Here is a 21,101-nt window from a genome sequence, read left to right on the forward strand (position 1 = left end):
AACTGGCTGTCTGAAGACAGCTGGGTTAGAGATTTAAAAGGGTGCATGCCTGACTGGCCGTAGCAAGAAGGCCAGCCAAAGGGGCATGCGCACTTTGAAAAGTGCCCAGGTAGCCCAAACTCCTCCCTGCTGCCGTCACTGTGCAAGCCCCACCTCATCCTCAGCCATGGCTCAGGACGGGAGGGATGAAAAATAAAGTGGTAATAAATTAACTTTCTTTTTTTATTTTTCATCTCTGGGGCTTTTGGAGGCAATTTAGTTGTTGTGGCAACGCTCCTACGCGCTCATGGAGGGGCCACTCCTGCTGGTTGTGAACACGATAAATGTGCACTCAAGATGGCCCCCATCTGATGATCTTTCTGTAGGAATGGGCCTGGTTGCGCTCAAACAATGTGCTCAGGATGGCTATCAGGTTGACACTGTATAGTGCTGTTGCAAACAGGTTTGTTTTGGGAGGAAATAGGACTTGAAATGGCATCACCACAGACGCAATCTAACAATGACATGCACGGAGCATCGAGTGATGCACTTCAAAAAATATTGATAGTTGAGGGCTACAGGAGTACCTTCTCCTAAGAGGATTCCGCCTATGTCGTTATAAGTCTCAGGCCACCACAGAGACCACACACATCATTGTGCGGCCGATGCTCCAGCTGAAGTGTGGACACACTGCTCCTACCTGGTGTCCACAACAAACAAACGTGGATAGAAACGCTGGTGCCCTATCATAGCCACTAATGAGAAGATAAGCGGTTAATAACTTTAATCATACAGCACCAGCTGTGCCCCCATCCTGGCAGCAGGTACTAACTCAGTAATCCCCCAAACACAATCTAGAATAACGTTCTGTGCATTTGCAGATGCACAATCCCCACAGTAAGGCCAGATATCAACAGTGGATTAATAAATGTTGGCGATTCTATAAGAAAGGTTCTCACTGATATTCACCAGGTTAGAGTACCTCAGCACTGGCTTCCTGCTGAAGGAGAAGCTGAATAAGTGGACAGACGTGTGACAGACAGGATTTGCCAACCTCACTAACTACACAGCCTGCACAGAGGTAAGCAAGTGTAAACAGAGAATGGCCTACACACACTGGTGCACTAAGGCCGACTGAAAGGTGGGGAGTTATGAAGGGAGATTCCTGGAGGCTACTGCACCCTGAGCACATACCAGACAAAGAACCAGCAGAGCTAGAAAGAAACCCGAGAGTGTAAATACCACACCCTGCACAGTCACTAGGGTACGTGACAACATTTGTCATGGTAGCTGTGTTGCAACACTGCTACTGGAGGGGTGATAATCTTTATTGCTGGATTAATAAAAATCTTAGCAGTCTGTACAATAAACACTGGAGGAGAGAAGAATCAAGACAGGATGAGGGTGCGAATGGGAAGGTGGAGAAAAGGCAGGGCAGAAGTAGAGTAAATGGGCAACTCAAGAATACACAGAAGCTCCTGCCCCGAGCACACAGCTGACAAACTAGGACTAAAGAGATTTGGAATGACATAGAAAAGAAGGGGGGGTGTCACTAAGATGTGTAGCTTCCACTGGTGCAGCAGGTGCAGTGGCAGCAGAGCACACAAGGGCCCACTGAAAATGGATTATAGCTCTATTTTACAAGTCAAGCAGCAGTCAGGGGACCTTTTCTCTTCCTTGCACTAGGGCCCATGACATTCTAGCTCGGCAAGACTGCAAATAAGAGCAGTGTAGTTGTGGAGACTTAGCATGTATTCTAATTTTAGTGGTTAGAAACTAAACAGTACCCAATGAGGAACCACATAAGCCGACATTTCCTGCCCATACTGATCATCAGAACTGGACGTGATCCTGCAACATTCTCCACGTGACAGTCTCATTCATAGGACTGTTTGTCACTCGATGGTTGGTGATAGGCGAACAACCTTAAAATTAAATCCATCATAATATAAACTCCTATTGACCTCTTCAGAGATCTTAAGCTCCACTTAACTCTTTGGACTTGCCTTTGTCAATGACCTCTTTCTGACACCTTCAGCATCGGTTCATAACGAAGGATCCATATGGATTTCACCCTCTCCTTAATAACTCTGCTGGTGAATGTCGCCAAAACATGTTCTGGAACCTTAAACGTCTCAGATCTTCGAGGAACATGTTCTTATTCCCGTTACTACTGCCTTGATCCAATCAAGACTGGACTAGAGCAATGAGGTCTATCAGGCTACCCTAGAGAGCATTCTGCACCAAACTTAATTAGTGCAGAATGCGATGGCCCAGCTCATTACCACTCTACCTAGGCATGCACACATTTATTCAATATTGAAACTATTGAACTAAATTCCTATCAAGAGCTGAAGCTTGGTTATATTCCACAAAGCTATTTATTGAAAATCTCAAAGTTCTCTTCTATATTCCCAACCATGCCCTTCTCTCTGACCACCAAGATCTTCTAAACGTACCTATGTTTAGTAAAGTCGCCTATGCAGACAAGGCTTTCTCGTGGCCTCAAACATGAGAGTTGTGGTTGGCGCAGACCGTGAACCTTGTGGTGCAGAGGCTGCTAGAGATCATGCACAACAACACGTATTCAATGGTCATGTTCTATCAGCACCATTTCCATTGAGGAAGTCAATGGGGGTGGGGGGTAAGGGAGGCTTACCATGCTGTTGCTTTCTTAACTTCAAACTTCCTTGATCCCTTGGCCAGAGGTAATTCTTAAGGTTTATTAGCATATGGAATAAAAAGTTTCCACAATGCTGAAATCACAGAGGATAAGTATACACAGGACGAAAATCCCTACAGATTTCAAAATGCACATTCATTCTGAAATTGTGCTGGACCCTTACGAACAAAAACTAAAAGCACTGTGTACAATCAGAACATTCGAAATGCTGAAATAGTGTATTGTACAACTTAAGTCCAACCGGGTTTCATTCTTGAAAAGTTAAGATCTGCCAAATGAACTCCATGTTTCTTTCGTGTACATGTTAAACATTGAACTAAGAGTCTTCTTCCCATTGCAAGAAGTCTGGGCAGTGCTTTTATAAAAGAAGTGCCAGTGCCCAAAGCTCTGTTCAGAAGACCGGGCCAGGGGCCAGGGCTATTAAAAATTGGTGCGCTTAATACCAAGGATCTGTGGTCTTAAATCCACCCAAGTACTCGTCAGTTCCTCGGCAGACACTATCTGCCTATATCCCTCTTGCAGTTTCCTACTTTCCCCCTTTTTGATGGGTTTTCGGTCTCTTTTTTCCAGTTAGTGTGCCTCTCTCTTGAAAGTCAGAAGAGCAAAAATAAGTGCCAATGCCCAAAAATGAGTGTTGGTGATCCCCACCAGCAACTACCTTTCAAATTAAGCACCGACACTGTTCATATACGGCCAGGACAAACACAAATCTCCAGTAGGAAGCTGGAGGCGCTAATCAATAAGAAACAAGGACACTAGATTGATGTTGAAGCCAACCAATAATACCGAATAGTGAGTAATGAGTGAGCTCCAAGTCAGTTTTAGGCTTTTTTTTGTTTACAAGGAATTGTCTGCACAACACTTGCGATGTACTTGTGAAAACTTTAAAAGAGCGCCTACTTTCCAGTGCTTTACTGTACTCCGTACACTTTGGTTATCTGACCTCAATTGTGTGGCATGGGAAGTCATATGATCTTCCATGCTTTGCCTAAAGATCTAAGCATAGGGAAACCTAAGCCCCTCTTCAAAAGACATCCTCACGACCTCCCTAATAGAGCACAGAAGGCTACCTTGCGGACAGTCTGAATGTGATAAACTATGGGTTCTCCTTGGTTCCTTCGTGTAGACCATGGGTACTCGCAAACATTTTCCCAAGGGCCCCAAAGTTTGGACAGTGATCTGAACGAGGGCCTCTCCAATGCCAGCAGGGTGGCAATCCTTGGGGAGGGCAGGAATTGCATTGTAAGGGGAGAATAGGAGAAGTGAATCAAATTCATTTAGTATCTGAATTGCACAGTATTAAATCAGAAAACCTGGGAGTAATCCTCAATTCCCCACTTTTCCAAATTGTGTGATCCTAGGAAATTGTTTTGTTTCACGTACCCTCCTTTTAATTTGATTATCACATATAAGAGGACCTCAAAATACAGGACTTCAGGAGGTTTTAATAAACTATAATGTTCATGTAAAGTAGGGGCCCACCCAAAGTGTGCACATAACAACTGACTTACCTCTTAGTTCACTATTGGCATTGTTGTCGGTGTGGGAGAAGGATGGAAGCTTCTAAATTAATAAGTAAAAACTATAACTTAAAAAAATACTTCTCAATGTGCTAAGGTGAAATGGTTCTGCATGTTAATGAAATTACCCGTTTTGCACTTTTGAAGAAACCTGATCATATTTTTAAATTTTTCCTGCAAGATGACTTTGAAAACGAAGGTGTTCCTAAAGTGAAGTTGTACAGGACAACCTAGTTTACAGCCTTTCTTTAGCTCCAATTAACATTTAAATAAAGGCTTGCCTGTATATGTGCTACTGTTGATCAGGAGGCCGTATGCTGCCCCTGGGCTGCACTGCGAGTATCACTGGTGTAGACATAATCAAAAAAGTTGGCTAAATCTCTTCTAATTCCAGCTGGTCAGTATCCGACAGGTAGATCATACAAGAACGCAAGTGACCTGAGAATGAAAGACAATGCTTGGTATATTAGGCACACCAAAGACATACAGAGGGAGTAACTCGAAATGGATAGCCATAACCTGAGAGACTTGCATTGAATCCCATAGCTAACACAGCAAAGGCTCCTCTGTGACTTGTAGTGAGGGTTATGTTAAGTTTACTGCCCTAATACGATGGTATCATCCACAATGACCAAGAGGAACTGCTTACCACTGATACTGGACAAATATAGGAAACTGGCCAGACAATACCTAAAGTGAGAATCGAGCAAACATGAGCAGAACCCTGGAAGCCTTGACATCCTCACTGCATGATCATCACTATTGTGTTGCTAAGGTACCTGCGAATTCCTCCTGGAAGTATTCTAGTTCAGTGGTCTTTAGGTGCTCGGTACTAGTACATAAGGGGGTACCTACACAGATTATCCTTGACCCTATGTTGCATCGCTGAGCATTAGCAAGACAGAGTGTGCATCCAAGTCCACTGATAAAAGCAGTCCACAAGTGTATTGGTGCAGAATGGTCTACGGCAGATACGAATCCTACTGAACCTCTCCTGCGCCTCTGCATCTATGCTGTAGTAGATCCCTTAAATTAATCCATACCGGTAAGGATCAGTTCCTCACAAAGATCTCCCACACTGCAGGAGATTTCTCGCTTCTGTACAGGATTCACCCATCAGCAAATGCATGCTGCAAACAATACCTACGTTCAGGCAACATGCAACAGCTAATTTCTCCCTCCAACAGGTGCATGGTCAGTGTAACCAGCCCACTCAACGACTGAATGACTGATCGCGTTTGGCCGGCTGCTCTATGTCTTCAGTGCCGGATCCCTGACCCTCTCCCAGTGGGGCGATTACCTTTGCATCCTTGCAGACCTCCTCGTAGACTGCATGCAGAGGGGTGATCTCAAAGTCCAGCAGATTGGTGGAAATCTGAGCGAGATTGACTTCATCCAAGTACCAGCCAATACCCTGCACCTTCTTCAGACGTCCAGGCTGTGGAAAGGACAAAGAGGGCAGAGAATTAGGATTTAACAGCTTCTTGACATTCCTGTCCTATAAGAAGCAGGTAAAACGTGCCATGTTGAACTAGGAACATGTTTAATACAGAAAGTTAGATACACAATAGTAAATATAAAAACGTACAAAGTATTCACACAGATTATAATATTATCAATGCGGTAGTCCAGTGGTCAGTCAGATGAATCGTAAGTTGCATTGTATAGATCCTGACAGGCCTCTTATAAATATACAAAAAGGCAGCAAAATTCAGAGGCATGAACGGTGGCAAAAGCCAACATATCCAAACACACCTCATGGTAGCACCTGGTTCAATTAAAGGCCAGAATCACATTTTGCATCAGAATGCCATTTTGATGAATCAGAAATCCAACATCATCAACATTTCTTTCTGCTATTAGTATAGACTTTTAGCACAGTGGCTACCTCATAAGTGCTGCAGTAGAAAATCCATGCCCAACTACCACAATAATATCTACCCCTAAAATGCATATGACATCAGGGCAATATTTTCCCACTGACATTTCAATATCTAACAAAGGGTTGTTATTCCGCCGCCTGACTTTAGGTGGCTAAAAGGATAATATCATGAGCAAGATGCGAGAATGTGACAGCCTTCAACTCGGTGTTACTGCCTTTCAAGTCCCAGGGTTTCCCATGTCCCCACAACCTGTTTTTCATTTGTGTGCCCTAAAAGATCATAGCTCGGTTTATGTTCTAGCTTGTGTCGGGTCACAATGTTATCGAGATGCCCCTTGCTCACTTTGCCACTAGATTTAAGTTGGCCTGGCTGATGAAAGGTGACATACCATAAAACTGGTCCCAGGATGCTTGTTTCCGGTTCAAGGAAGACCTGGCTTGGCAGTTCGGCCTGGACTGTTACCATGAGCCACAGGGTCAAGACGGATTTGTATGTGGCTGGGTCCAAACTGGGGTGGCGTAGTGGGCAAAAGGGCATGGATTTAACCCAGATGTCTCGACTGGGGGAAAATGTTTGAATCATTCAGCATTCTGTCCATCCTTTTTTGCAGTTAACTTTTCGCCCTAGGTGGGATTGGTATGCCCAGAGGTGGGTTCTTTGCTCACTGGGTCACTGAACTCAAGCTAGCCTGGCTGAAGGATGACATACCCTGAAAATGGTCCCAGGATGCTGGCTTCCGGTCCAGGGAGGACCTGGCTAGGCAGTTCGGTCTGGACTGTTCCCATGAGGAACATGGTCAAGACTGATTTGCATATGGCTGGGTCCAAACTGGGGTGGCGAAGTGGGCAAAAGAACATGGATTTAACCCAGATTTCTTGACTGGGGGAAAATGTTTGAATGACTCAGCATTCCATCCTTCATTTGTTGGAGTTACACATCCAGATGCAGCCAGCAGAGGAATTGCCAGTCATTTATTTTTCCCTTGGCAGAGCTTATTTTGTAAAAGAAAGAGTGTTGGTGCCCGAAGCGTTGCTCAGAAGCCATGGGCCGGAACAATTAAGGGTTCATGCTCTAATATCGAGGCTGGCAGACTTAAATCTACCCCACGGCTCTTTAATTGCCTACCAGATGCTCCCTGGCCTCTTATCTCACTCTTGCAGATCCTCGCCATCTCCTTTCATGACGGTCAGTCTTCCAGATGTGTTTTTCTCCCGATTTGAATAAACAAGTGCTGGTGGCCCCCACCAGCAACCACCAGCTCAAATTAAGCACAGTCCATTGGAGATAAAGAGGGTGCTGGTTTGGTGTCTCCTAGCTAGAGTAGGTGTAATTCCGCGTGGCAAGCAAAATGTGAGAATTTCAACTATTTTTTCCGACTGTGGCGCACAATTGGTCCACAGATCAGTGGGCAGAAAAAAGGCCAAAAGCACTTTTGCTTCTAGAGGCCATTGGAAGGGCCCCGGCTAAGGGTATACTTAAATGCAATTTGCATGGAGGCAATTACATTGCCAGGGCACCAGGCAGCACACTTCAAAGCAACCTGCCCAGCAGGGTAGTCTGATCAATGGATGCTGGCAGGGTCATTCTGGCAGGCCAGTGACACCCGCACGCACTCATTATTTAAAGAGCATAGTTAGGAGATCAACCTTATATTTAACTTCATGTAATTATGTTAAAGTTAATTTCAGTGTCCAGCTCTTTGAAGAGTAGGACAGCACACGAGTTTCTTGTTCTGTGCATAGCCCACTGCACGGGATGAGACATTCTTGACCAGAGTGGCATTTCATTTCATTTCACTCTATTTCTTCCTCTTACTCAATTTGGGTAAAAGAGAAACAGCGGAATTGCCCCAGTCTGGATCCATTTGGGGGCCACAAGGCAGAGGGGACTAGAAGGCTCCAGCTGTGATGGTTGAATAACTCAACATCCAGGCCATGTGTATCTTTTTCAAGTCAAGTGCTCTATGCACAGGCAATAGTTGCACAGGTAACCCACCAACAGACGACGGCGGGATCACTGTTTGGTATCAAGTGGCCCTTCTCATTTGATCACCTCTAAGCATAGGCTTAAAGTTTCATGAAAACTTTAAGCTTTAACGTACGCAAAAGGGCTTGGGTGCATGCGACCGGCATGTGAGCGATATGACAAAAGATTAGCATAATTGACAAAATATACAACATCTTGTATAGCGGAAGACGACAGAGCAGATCAAATCTCAAGTGAAGCCTCAGAGTCCAGACTACAGAGCATGAATCTCAGCAGGGCTTTAAGTGGTGGGAGCAGGGCCCGAGTCAGGGTACCACGCGGGTAGACGGCGTCCCCCCACTTATTTTCCCGGGTGGACGCCGTCCCTCCTGCCAGACAGCTGGACTTCACTTTCAGTGGGGGATAGTAGGGAGGTTGTTGGATTTTCACCGGGAATTGCTGGTGCGGTGCCACTCGCACCGCCTGAAAGCTACGCCCCTGAATTCCCTCAATCCAGAATTTAAAGCACAGAATTTAGATATCAACTAACTGGTCGATGTCCGCAGGGGTGCTTGATTGTCGTACTTTACGACAAGCATAATTACCTGCCTTGTGCCTTCTCCCACATTCTGAGAAACGATACGTGTGAAGAAACCCCCCTGGAGGTCACTGTACGCTCTGAAGTACGCACAGCCACTCACTCAGCTGTCATAAAAGTATGTACTTAAAAGTCGGAGAACGCCCAGGGGCCGTAACTTGGCCAGTAATGTTGGGGGCGTGAGATTCAGATTTTTCCAACACTCTCATAAACATAATACAACAAGCGAGGTGCATGAGAGGGGCTATAAGGGGAAGTGGAAAGGGAGACAAATGGAATTGCAATCGCATTTAAGGGGTGAGCGAGGGGAGGCAATGAGCCCGATGGTGCAAGCCACCATTTGTGACATCACTTGATGGTGTGACGTCACTTCTGGTGACAGCGTCCCCCCCACTTCTTTTTTTAGGACTTGTGCCCTGGGTGGGAGGGGTCTCTCGGGACCCAGACTCTGTAGGAATTAAAAACTTACATGGAGATGGGTCCCTATCGGATCCTATGTTCATGTCATTTACCTTACAGACAAAAACAGCGATCGATTTCAGAACAATAAATGTATAAATTATTAAGACAGTCTAGGTCAGATCCCCAAAGAGGACATTTGCCCCGCCCCCTTCTAAATCACCAATTAATAAACTAGCAGTTGTATAGGTTTGCTAGGTGTCCATGGCTCACGGGTGGTAAGAGTTACTTTGCTTTCTTAGTGGAAAAGATGAACAACTATTGGCAAAGCATATAGGTCTCACCTATGAAAGAGTAATTGGCTTTGCCAATATGTTTTAGCAATGTGCAAAGTTAGAGTGCTGTGATGGAGAGTAGCGTAGAATTCAGTGGCATACAGTAGAGCAGTGCAGAGTAGGTTGCAGTGGCGTAAAGTGCGATGAAGTGAGAGTGAAGTGGCGCCGGGTAGAGTGGCACAGGGTAAAGTGCAGTTATGTGCCAGAGTGCAGGGTCGCAGAATGGTGCAGAGAGCAGTGACGTAGACTACAGTGCTGCAGAGTAGAACAGAGTGGCTTAGAGTGCAGAGAAGAAAAGTACAGTGGTGTAGAGTGAGATAGCGTACAGAGGCGTAGAGTGCAGTGGCAGAGAAAAATGTTGTAGTGTTTAGTGGCATAAAGGGCAGTGGTGCAAAGTAGTTGGCATAGGTACAGTGGTGTAGGGTGATTTGGTGTGGAGTAAAGTGGTGGAGTGAATTGTCGTAGAGTGCAGTGGTTTAGAGTATAGTGGCATAGTGTACAGTGCAGTGATGTAGAGAGGCACCAAGGGCATTGACGTAGAATGCAATGAGGCAGAATGGAGTGGCATAGAATAGACTGCTTCGGAGTGGAGCGATGCAACGTAGAGTGCAGTGGCATAGAGTGCAGTGATATAAATGGTGCAGCATTGTTTGCAGTTGCGTGGAATGGTGCAGTGGAATAGAGTTGTAAAATGCGGTGGCGTAGAGTGCATTGGATTAGAGTGCAGTGTTGTGGCATAGAGTGCAGTGTTACAGAGTGGCATGAAGTGGTATGGAGTGCAGTGGCAAAAAGTGCATGGGATAAAGTACACTGGCATAGAGTAGTGTGATGCAGAGTAGAGAGGCTTAGAGTGCATTGACACAGAGTGCAAAAGAATGGCTCAGAGTGCATTGGCATAGAGCAGCACAGAGTAGAGTGGTGTAGTGGCGCAGAGTGCAGTGGCCGAGAGTAAAATGCTATTGATTAGCACCTTCTCATAAAAACAAACAAAACATTGTGATTGAGGTGGTGCAGTGGTAGATTCCCTGGCAGTAGCATACAGTGCATACTGTTGACAAGCTTGGCAAAGGCAATAGGTTTTGCTTGTTGTAGATGCATGTACGTTAATCTGATATGTCTGGAGGGTGCAATGAAAAAAGCTTCGAGACGTGCCAAAATACTGGCAGGTGGTACCAGAGGCACAACTAGTCAAATTTCAGGGGGGGGGGGGCTAATTCTTCCAGCAATCAGCAGAATGAAGATGCAGGGGCCCCAAGAAGGGGTGAAAGAACAACAAAGCCTTGTTAACAAGTAAATGGTCTTTCAAAGACCTGTGAAGTACCTGGGTGCAGCTGCAGTAAGACAGACGCCAGCCCACAACTGCTCAAAAATGGTCTGTGCATGTGCCCAGGAAACTGTCTCAGCCCAGGCTTACACATGGCAGGTGTTGCAAAATATATATGAATATCCATATAAATTCATGGTTATGCACTTCAAAAGATATCATGCTTAGATAGATCACATGAACATGAGGCCTGGAGCTCAAAAGGGCTTCCTAGCTGACCTTGACTGGACAAGCTTCAAGAAGCTATTCTTTACCCCCCTTAGGGGTCACCTTGCTTGTCCTGACTAAATGATATTTCTTCTTCTGGTTGTGCAAGTTGCTTACACAGTGCAGAGCCAGCCTTTCTGGTCTGCCCAGATCGGACGGTTTATAATTTGCATGGTGCAGACATTGCACATCCATGTTAGCCATATTTGCTTTGTGCCTTATTCTAGTTCCGCTGATATGGCATTTCATACTGTATATAACACCTAGGAACTTCTCACTGTGGGAAGAATCAGTCTGAGAGCCCCTAAGGTGGCAGATCTGACTTCTTCCTTGCCGATTAGCAATGATGCATGCTTTTGGTACCAATACATACATTTCACTCTGTTTCTGAGCAAACCTGCTATGTCTGGTGTGTTTCATTAGTTTGCTCCTGGGAGGGTGCCAGTATTTCCCCATCAGAGAGGGGGTGGGGGGGGGGGGGTACTGTATTTTAGTTCACGTTTTAAGCCACGCCCCTAAATGCCTTTTGGAAAGGATTTCTAGGTACACTTCTTAGATTTTTCATACCACTAAATTTCAGATATACACAATAGGAAATGTTATAAGCAATGTATACTGTAGCTGGGTTTGGCACTTCGAGTGCTCCCCAAGGTAGTAGTCAATTCAAAATTGGTGCTCAAAGGGAAAGAGCAGTCACCTGCGCTCTTGCAACAATTGGGTATCTCCAGCAACAACACAATTAAAGAATCAAAGAGTCCATTATTTTCTTCTTCTTTGCAGCTTTATTTTGTTATTTTCTCTCCATTAATTTTTTGTCCATTTCAACAATCTTCAGTAGTCGACACGTGTTTTGTAGGGATGATCAACATATGACTTCATCAGGGCCTATACGAGTCATTATTTCTGAGGAAGGCCCTGGTGAAGTCTGAGGTTTACTCATCATTCTGACAAAACACGTGTCAGCTACCGAAGATTGTTGAAATGGAGAGAAAATAAAGAGAAAACAAAATAAAGCTGCAAAAAAGAATAAAACGTTTGATACTTTGATTCTTTAATTGTGTTGGTTGCTCGGGACATAGCAGATTTATAAAGTTTCCTGATGAACACCGTGTTGCCAAGATCATTTCAAACCGTGGGCTTGCTATTTTGCTAAAGCGATTGTAACTAACTACCGATGTGAATCGGAGGGTTTTGCTGCCTCGTCAGGGTTACGAAGAGCTATATTCATGCTACAATACACTACATTGCCTGCAATACTCAGCTAGCAGGCTGTAGAATTTCGGCCTTCAGTCGAGTGAGGAGAGGTGTTAAACTCCAATTTGAAGTTTCACAGGAGCATCATTCCACAGGAACACTGAGCCTTTGTCCTCCCTTATCTACAACTACATAGATGTAAATTCTTAAACACGTCGTGGGATGCCCTCTAGCGTACATTTGATTTATTGCAGACCAGAATCTGAACGAACTAATTCTTAAACATGTCGTGGGATGCTCTCTAGAGTACATTCAACTTATTGGAGAATAGAATCTGAACTAACCAATATGTAGCAGGGCTCGTATTACCTCCATTTGTGTAGCACTACCCCTCCCCCATGTGTTTGGTATCATAAGCGCTATATTCACTTGACAGCAACTTCGCAGCTGATTAGTAATCAAGCAGAACTGTAAATCTGGGCGCTGAAGAGGACATGCCCATGAAAAACAAATATCCCAGTGGCAAGATCCCAAAAGAGGACAATCGAGGAAAAGGGAATTGCCAGCAGCAAACATTTTACGAAAAACAGACACTGAGAAACAAGCCACCTAGACATAATGAGCTTTTACTGCCGCGTTCACACATTGGTCAGGGCGGCCGCAATGGACATTAAGGGAAGGTAGTGGAACAATAAGACAGGCATTGGCAAAACAATTCGACAGCAAGGTAAAGCAAATGACAACGCAAAGATGATTTATAAATAGCACCGTTAATATGAACGGGTAAGGCACCCAAACAGCAAGCAATTTCTAAATAAAAAGGCATATATGACATGTCACCGTGTCAACAAATAAAACAGACACAGTAAACATCCACAAAATGACTTTGCTTAATGGACAGCCCTACAATGTGACCACCTGTCTGTTTTACACTGATTTCGGACGAGTGTCTGTTGAGCGTTACTGGGTTCTCATTTTCACTTCCATCTGGACCCCAGCACCTAGGCCTCAAAGGGTCAGCAGCCATTCTGTGGTTGTAATGGTGGAATGGTGCTGCAATGTCTGCCTGGGAATTTTGTAGCCTAGCACCTAGATGCCAGTGCACAGAGTAAAACTAAGGCAAGAAGTTTGTCGTCAACTTCAGGCGACCTTATGTGTCACAATGATTTGGAGGCAGTTTTTTTTACTTGGGTCAATCCCTTTAAGTTAGAGACAATCATGCATTATAATATCAGTGGCAAGATTGAGAACAAATAGGGGCCCAAACACATGCCTTGCGGTTTGCATGCAGCTCCCTGATGACAGTTTATGGCTCATTGTGCTGTATTGGATGGATTTTAACGTTAAGTGTAAGCAATAAAATGATCGGACAAAAGCAGCAAACCCACTGTGCTATCCACAAAAAAAGTCAATAATAAATCTGCATGTTCTACATTGTGCTTTGCAGCAGGTTCTTTAATTATACATGCTACTTTATAGTGAGTCCAAACTGACTCGAAAAATACAGATCTCCCCAGAATGTGCATTAACCACCAGAGTTATCTTACAGTTATCTCTGAAAACTGCTGGGCACACAAAGATCTTTACAGCAGGTGCCTTAGCTCCCTAAGATATTTTAGAAGGCGGTCCATTTGTGACCAATTAAGGGAGACAAACAGACTGTTACATTTGTCCTGTTTGCCAATTTAATTGCAGCACTTTTTAATAAATGTATACGTGGACTATCGAGCTATACTTTTCATGATTTTGCCCCTAGACACTCCAACCCCTCTCTGCTACCACACCGTGACCCCCAATTTATGGGATCCCAGAGTAAATATTTTTCATATCAACCACTGTAACCAATTATGTGGCTCTATAACCCATCCCCACCCAGTTTAGCCTGAGATTGGGCCAGGGGGAATCACCCACCACCACAATTAGAGCATTAGTCAGTTTCCACAACAGACCCCCGTTTGATCATAACCCCACCAAAAACTGGGGATTTGGTAGGTTTGTGGACCTGGCCCGCTGTGATCTGCACAATGGGTAGGGCAATACTATAGTTGACAATCATCGTCAAAGTAAAATAGCACTGGGTCGGACCAGCTTGTTAGTGTCTCAGACTCTGCTGCAGGGTCCATAGAGGTGGGTATAGTGTTGAAAGTCTTACCCACTATCTTCTACGCCATGCTGGAGCCAGTGAAATCCGCGGGGAGGGCGGGGTTGGTGGCCAAGCCCAGCCTCCTCTGGCCTCTGACCGGCCTGCCCTTGGCCCGGGCTTTTCCCAGGCACACCTGCATGCGTCTCGTGCTGCGGAGGGGCCTAACACAGGCCCACGCAGGGGCCCCATCCGAGGCCATGCAGCCAGTAAGCACTTCACATCCATCTGGGATGTGAAGTGCTTCCATAACTTGTTTTCGGTTCCTCATCATTACACCTCGCTGTGCCCTCTTTTACAAATTAAATAGTGCTCCGTGGGTCTTCACTCTTTTAGGGTGGGGGCGTGCAGCTGGTAACCATTGTCAAGCGCATTTCAGCAGAATTAAAAGTGTGCACAAGGAGGTGAGGCATCCCGGAAATGACTAGAGAGACTGCGCGGCCACTGGCAATAATTTCATTTTGCCTTGTCCTGTTTCCTGTCGCCCATTCGCGCCGGCCACTGGAGCTGCAGGGCAGGCATCAGGTGAGTGTTGGAGGAGAGAGGAGCCTCAGAGGGTGGGGTGGGATGCATCATGGGGTCATTAAAACATAATTTTTAGGCACCGCAGCAGCCCTCGTGTTTCAGGGCCCCATCAGCTCTGTAGCACACACACAGAGAGGAGACACTGTTGCCTGCGTGTACTTTGAGGTTTCCTTGGGGAACGAATGGACCTTCACTTTTGAAGTAATGGAGGCGAGTTTTGGTGCTTTATTTATGTTGGTGGTTGCAGCTGCAGGTGGAGGGCATTTAGACTCAGTTTTAGGGACTGGCATTTCCTCAGGCTTGGAGTGGAACAAAATATCATCGCTTACATTGAGGACGCCTTGGAGACCGGATAAAATCTTTCACTTCATTTTGAAATATATTTCTGCGGCAGACGATATTCTGAAATTAAGCCTCTTATACCTGCAAAGTCCGAGATGGGTTGAGAACGTCGTGATGTATCTGCTCTTTTCAGCTAACTTCAGCTGGTGATATCCAGCATTTAATTCTAACTTCGAGAACCATTGTGATCCGTTGAGGTCAGCTAAAATGTCGTCAATTGTTGGCGTTAAGTGTCTCTCTCGTTTTATGGCCTGATTGGAGATTCTCATGTCGATGCAAATCCGAATAGTTCCTGGTGGTTTCGGCTTTTCGGCTAGTACCATGGGTGACACCCACGGAGTGGGCCCTGTTACCTTCTCAATCACCCCTTGTTGTTCTAGTTTCAGGAATTCCTGCTCAACTAGTGGCCAGAGATGAAAAGGGATTAGTCGGTGTCTCAATGCAACGGGTTGTACTGCCTTGTCAATGTGCAGCTTCACTGGTTGTCCCTTGAGGTTTGCTAGACCTTTAAATAGTTGGGGGAATAGTTCTAGTATGTCCTCAGTCTGTAGTATCTTCACTGAGTTGGCAAATGCGATCAGATTGAGATCCTCAGATGTCTGGCTTCCGACCAGTAAATCTGCCTCTCTATCGACAAAGTGAAACGTTGTTGCGACTTCTTGGTCATCGGATTTTACCTGAACCACCATTTTGCCTTTCAGGGAAAGCGGTTTGTGACTTCCATATGTTAGGATTCTGATTTTGGAAGGAGGGAGTGGTGGCCTCCGGTTGAGGTTTTTGTAGTGTTGCACACCCATTACGTTAACAGTTGCTCCTGTGTCGATCAGGCTGGGTACTGAAGATCCAGCAATCTCAATGTTCCACTTAGGCTGCAGTTGTCGTCTTTTCTTCAGGTCACTTGCAAACGACACAAAATAACACTCCTCGTCGTCTTCTATTGAAGAACAGTCTAGGCGAGAGAACGTCTTTGTTGAATGTGAAGTTGAGGGCTCCTCAATCGAGAGGTGTCTTACAGCTCCAGTCAGTGTCTTCTTTCCTGGATTACTTCTGCCTCGGTATCCTCCTCGACACACGCTCGCGAAATGGTTGGGGATGCCACACTTGGTGCACGTTTTCCCTCTCGCCGGCCATCCATCCGGGTTGTGTTCTTCTTTCCCACAGTATCCGCAAGGTGTAGTCGTGTCGTTCTGGTGGGCCACCTTCCTCTCCCACCCCGGATCAGTTTTCGGATGGCGTCAACCCGCTCTGTTTTTACGCTGACAGCTGGATCCGTCTGTTGTGTAAGCGCGGCCTCCATTGCGGTTGCTCGGATGTCAAACAGTTCATGAGACCTAGCAAGGATTAGAATTTCTTCCAGGGTGATGCGTGGCTGTCGAAGTACGAGTGTTCGCAATGTCTTGTTGCGGCAGCATTGGATGAGTTGCGCCATCACCTCTTTGGTCGAATCATCCTCGGTGCATGTCTTTACTAGCTCTGAGGCGCATTTGGAAAGCATCCATTGACTCTCCTCTTTGTCTGGCTTGTCTGAATTTGAAGCGCTCGTAGTGAGTGTTGAGCTGGGGATCAAAATGAGCATTCAATGATCGGACTGCTGCATCATAGTCAGTGGGCGTGCCAGTGTGCGGGAAGTGCGCAAACAATTTGTATATTTCATCTCCCGCAAAATGAAGGAGTAATTATCTTTAACGGCTCCGTCCATCTCTCTTGTTGCCACGAAGTAGTTGTTGAGGCGCCCAACCCATACCTTCCACCTCGGTGACGCAGTGAATGGGTCATCTAGCTCACTAAACGGAAGTAGTGCGTGAATTTGGGAGTGTACTGGATGTGGTGGCGGCTGTGCAGGGGGTACGGCTTGTTGTGCTGCTGGAGCTGGTTGATTTGACATGGCGCGTTGTCTTGTGGTGATAGCTCTTGTTCTGATGTCCTTGGCTTTCTCCTTTGCTAGTGTTGATCACTCTTGATTTGATTCACTTGTTTTTGTCAATGCTTGTTGACTCAGGGTTCTTGTTCTTGCCCTTTTGGATCTCTGTTATCGATTTTCTCAGTGTTTGCTACGGTCTCTGGCACTAGTAATTTGTATTAGCTTGTGCTTGTGGTTTCAGAGTCTTTCTTCTCTCTGTACATACTCTCATTGATGCATGAGTGCCTTGCGGATGCAGATGGTTTGTTGACTCAGGTTTGGTATGGGGCTGTGTGCCGGCTGATTCACGGGTTTGCGCGCTCCCATGGCGCCGTTCCTGGAGCGAGCTGTGTTTTTGGTGTCACTGCGCATGCACACACTTGCTGTAGCACCGTGGACCGCTGAGGGACACGCCGCGGGTCTCCTGGTCATGCGAACAGGCACCGGAGTTACTGCAGGTAACTTGTTCGGGTCGGGCCTTCTCCACGCTGCTTCCCCGACATCTGTTGCTGTGTTTTATGCGGTCTCAGGATATGCAGCCGCTGCAGTTATTCAGTGCAGGTGCGGCTCTCTGGTTCAGAGGGGCTGGTCTTCCGCAATGCGAACCACTCGCATCCCACCATAGTCGCCATAGTAAGGGTGCTTCTCTAAGTCACAATGAGGGCAGCTGGGTCACACATGCATGCAGGAATAATAGACACCAACACGTTAGCTTGCAGGCATGGACCAGAAGTCCCGAGCAAATCCCGTCTCTATTTCAGCACTCTGGCCACGCCTGTCCAAAGGGCTACAAAGTATAGTGGTGCTTCCATGGTTCTTGTTGGAATGCCGCTCCACCTCCAAATAACACACGGAGTCCTATAAGTTATTTAACTGCTTTATTCCTCAGAGCGCCGGGGCAGCGCACCTCATTGCCGGGCTCGGCGCCAACACAAAATGGCCGCCTTCCGGTTCCAGTCTGGTCCTTCTGGTTCCGGCCCTCGCGAGTCCAAAGACTAGACCGTCACCACATACCTTCCCCCCCTTAAACATTACAACAACCAGTACATGGTGCAAAACTCTTACTTGATGCACATGGTAAAGTTCTCAAATTTCTTAGGAACTCCCGATTCTTCCTACCCTCGTTCTCACTCCTTCTGCTCCCTTTTCACCTCCCAGGGTCATCGGGACTGTGTGCAGCCCTTGTCTCTCACTCTTGTTACCTTCAGCTACTACCAGTCTCTTTGTTTCGCTCTTCCTCATTCCCCTTCACACTAGTATCACCTCCAGTTGCTCTGTCCTCAACATCTCCACTATGTCCGTTCTCCATTCTCTCTACTTGCTCTTCCTTTCTTTCAACTTGCTTTTTTCTTCTTCCACCAATTTCACGGCTAGGCACTTACTCTTCCAATTCTATGTAACCTTCTGTTTCCGTCTCCCATCTCAGGATTTGTTGCATTTCGCCATCCTGTCTTGTGACCACACCTTACCGTCGCTCAGCAACGCAGATCTGGCATACGGTTCTAGGACTTGTAGGGGTGGCGTGAACTTACTTTCTCCTTTCCTTTTCAATGTATCTACTTTCACTCTCACCCAGTCTCCTTTCTCCAATGTCACTCCTCGCACCTTGCGTCGCTTGTAGTGCTCTGTATATGCCTCGTGCTCTCTCCAGATTCCTTTTCACTATCGCAGGAGACCATCTGCTTTGCACTACCATCTGTCTCCACGCGATGTTATCCTTTGTGAACGGCTCCCTTCCCCTCAATATTTTGAAGGGACTGTAACCTGTACTTCCAGGCGTGATGCGGTAAGCCCAAAGCATCTTGGGTAGTTCCTTTTCCCAATCCAGTCCATCGCTTATGGCTGCTTGGATGGTTCCCATTAGGACTGTTGAACCGTTCGGCCAGTCCATTCCCTGCAGAATGATATATGGGAGTGTGCTTGACTTCTAATCCATTTCTGGACATGAACGCTTCCCATTTGGCCGATAATAATATGTGACAATGGGCCACAGTTTGTATCTTGGGGATTCCTTCCTTCACAAAAATCGCATTTAGGAAGGCCAGTACAGCTTCAGTGTCCACTGTTTCTTTCACCTCTACCTCAGGCCACTTAGAGTACCTGTCTACCAACACTATGGCATATTTCTGTACCTCCCTCAATGTTCAAGATGGGCCCTATTATATCTATGGATACCATTTCCCATGGGCTGCTGGGCACGGGAAACTTGACCAACTGAGGTCTCATCAGGGTTTGTGTTTAGTCTGCCTTCGAGCACGAATTGCAATTTCTCACATACCTCTCCACCTGGACGTCAATCGCCGGCCACCAATACGCTTGTCTCGCCAAGGCTTTGGTTTTCGTGATCCCTTGGCGTCCTTCATGTAAAATCGTCAACAGGTGTTCTATCAATCCTTGGGGAGGAATGACCTCGTCTCCCCTCATTAGGAACATGGGGTTTTCTCCTAGGGACAATTCTTCTCACCTCCCAGTATTTCTTCATTTTTTCCTCTAGGTGCCTTTTCTCCGGCCACCCATGCGTTACATACCCCTCGATCACCTCCATGCCATCATCTTGCCTGTACGCTACTGCCCATTCCTGTTTGCTGATCCCTTGTTCCATGTCCTGCATGGTCGCCACCATGTAACCCTCCCATCCAGGGGGTTCTTGTTCATCTGCTTTCTCTTTGGCAGCTGCCCTGCTCAAGAAATACGCAACTTTGTTCCTGGGTCCTGGTATGTACTCCACCTCGTACACATAGTCCAGGAGTCTTAATGTCATTTTCGCTATCCTTGGGGTGGCATGAGCATGTCCACTTGACGTTAGTACTTTTATTAATGGTTTGTGGTCTGTGCGAACTAAGAACTTGGCACCCCACAGGAATTGTCGGAAACGTTCCATCGCCCATACTGCTGCTAGCATTTCCTTTTCAATAACACTGAATTTTTCTTCATTTGGTGCCAGGGACCTGGATGCAAAACAGACAGTGGATACCTCCCCTTCGTCTGATCTTTGCATTAATACCGCTCCTAGGCCTCGGTCGCTAGCGTCCGTGGTGAGTATTGACTCTGCTGCTTGGTCAAAACCCTTGAGTGGTATGGCTTCGCTAATTTCCTTCTTCAGGGCCTCAAATTCCTCTTGTTCCTCTTTGCCCCACTTGAACCAGTTTCTCTCCTTCAACAGCTGACGCAGGTAGTGAGTCTTGGTGGGAAAGTTTGGGATGAACTTGCTATAGAATTCCGCCATGCCGAGGAACGACCTGACGTCTTCTTTCTTCAAGTGGGCTGGCGCGTTCTTTATCGCCTCCATGTTAGCTCTCTTTGGTTCAATCCCCTTCTCGCTAATTTCGTGCCCCAGGTACGTCACTGATGGCACCCAAAATTTGCACTTTGCCCACTCCGCAGTGAGTCCATTGTTTTGTAGCACCCTCAGTACGGTGTGCAGCTTTTCATTGTGCTCTGGCTTGGATTTTCCCATTATGAGGATATCATCCTGGTAGTATTCGACTCCTTCCACTTTCTTGAATAGCTTGTGCATCAGTTTTTTATACACTGCTGCTGCTGATGCCAATCCGAATGGCATTCTCACGAATTTATAACATCCAAACGGCGTTATGAAAGATGTAAGGTGACTGCATGTGGGATGGAGTATCACCTGATGGTATGCCGAAGACAGGTCCACCGTCTAGAACCACTTTATACCTTTTGTCATAGAGAGCCTCTCGTTTATTCGTGAAAGCGGAAACTTGTCAATAAGTATGTTCTTGTTGAGTTCCCTGAGGTCCACGCATAGCCTCACCTTCCCATTGGGTTTTTGTGCCACCACCAAGGGCTAAAGCCATTCTGCACTTTCGATTGCCTCGATCACACCTCCTTTCTCCAGTCTGTCTAGTTCCTCTTGCACTGCCTCTCTGCAGCGGGACGGTATGTTCCGAACCTTGTAGCTTATGGGTGTTGCTCCTTCCTTCAAGCGTTATCATATGCTTGAATTTTGTTAGTTTTCCAATTTTCCAGCTGAACACGTTGGGATACTTTCTTTTCCATGCTTCTCCCTCATGTCCTCGTTCCGTGTCCATCAGCATCGCTTTCTCCACTCCTCCGGGATTCAGTTGGATCCCTAACGCACCT

The 21,101-nt window shown here is 46.3% G+C and overlaps 1 protein-coding gene across 1 annotated transcript in view; it reads right to left on the reverse strand.

The window, feature by feature from the left end:
• Positions 1-21,101, reverse strand: part of FTCD (formimidoyltransferase cyclodeaminase) — a 261,402-nt gene that overhangs the window by 131,660 nt on the left and 108,641 nt on the right. Inside the window, exon 6 of the mRNA XM_086956237.1 lies at positions 5,483-5,620. Within this exon, the coding sequence (XP_086812363.1) occupies positions 5,483-5,620 (138 nt within the window). The remainder of the gene's footprint in view (positions 1-5,482; positions 5,621-21,101) is intronic.

This window comes from Lissotriton vulgaris, chromosome 2_1 (assembly GCF_964263255.1).
Source record: "Lissotriton vulgaris chromosome 2_1, aLisVul1.2, whole genome shotgun sequence".
Lineage (NCBI taxonomy): Eukaryota > Metazoa > Chordata > Amphibia > Caudata > Salamandridae > Lissotriton > Lissotriton vulgaris.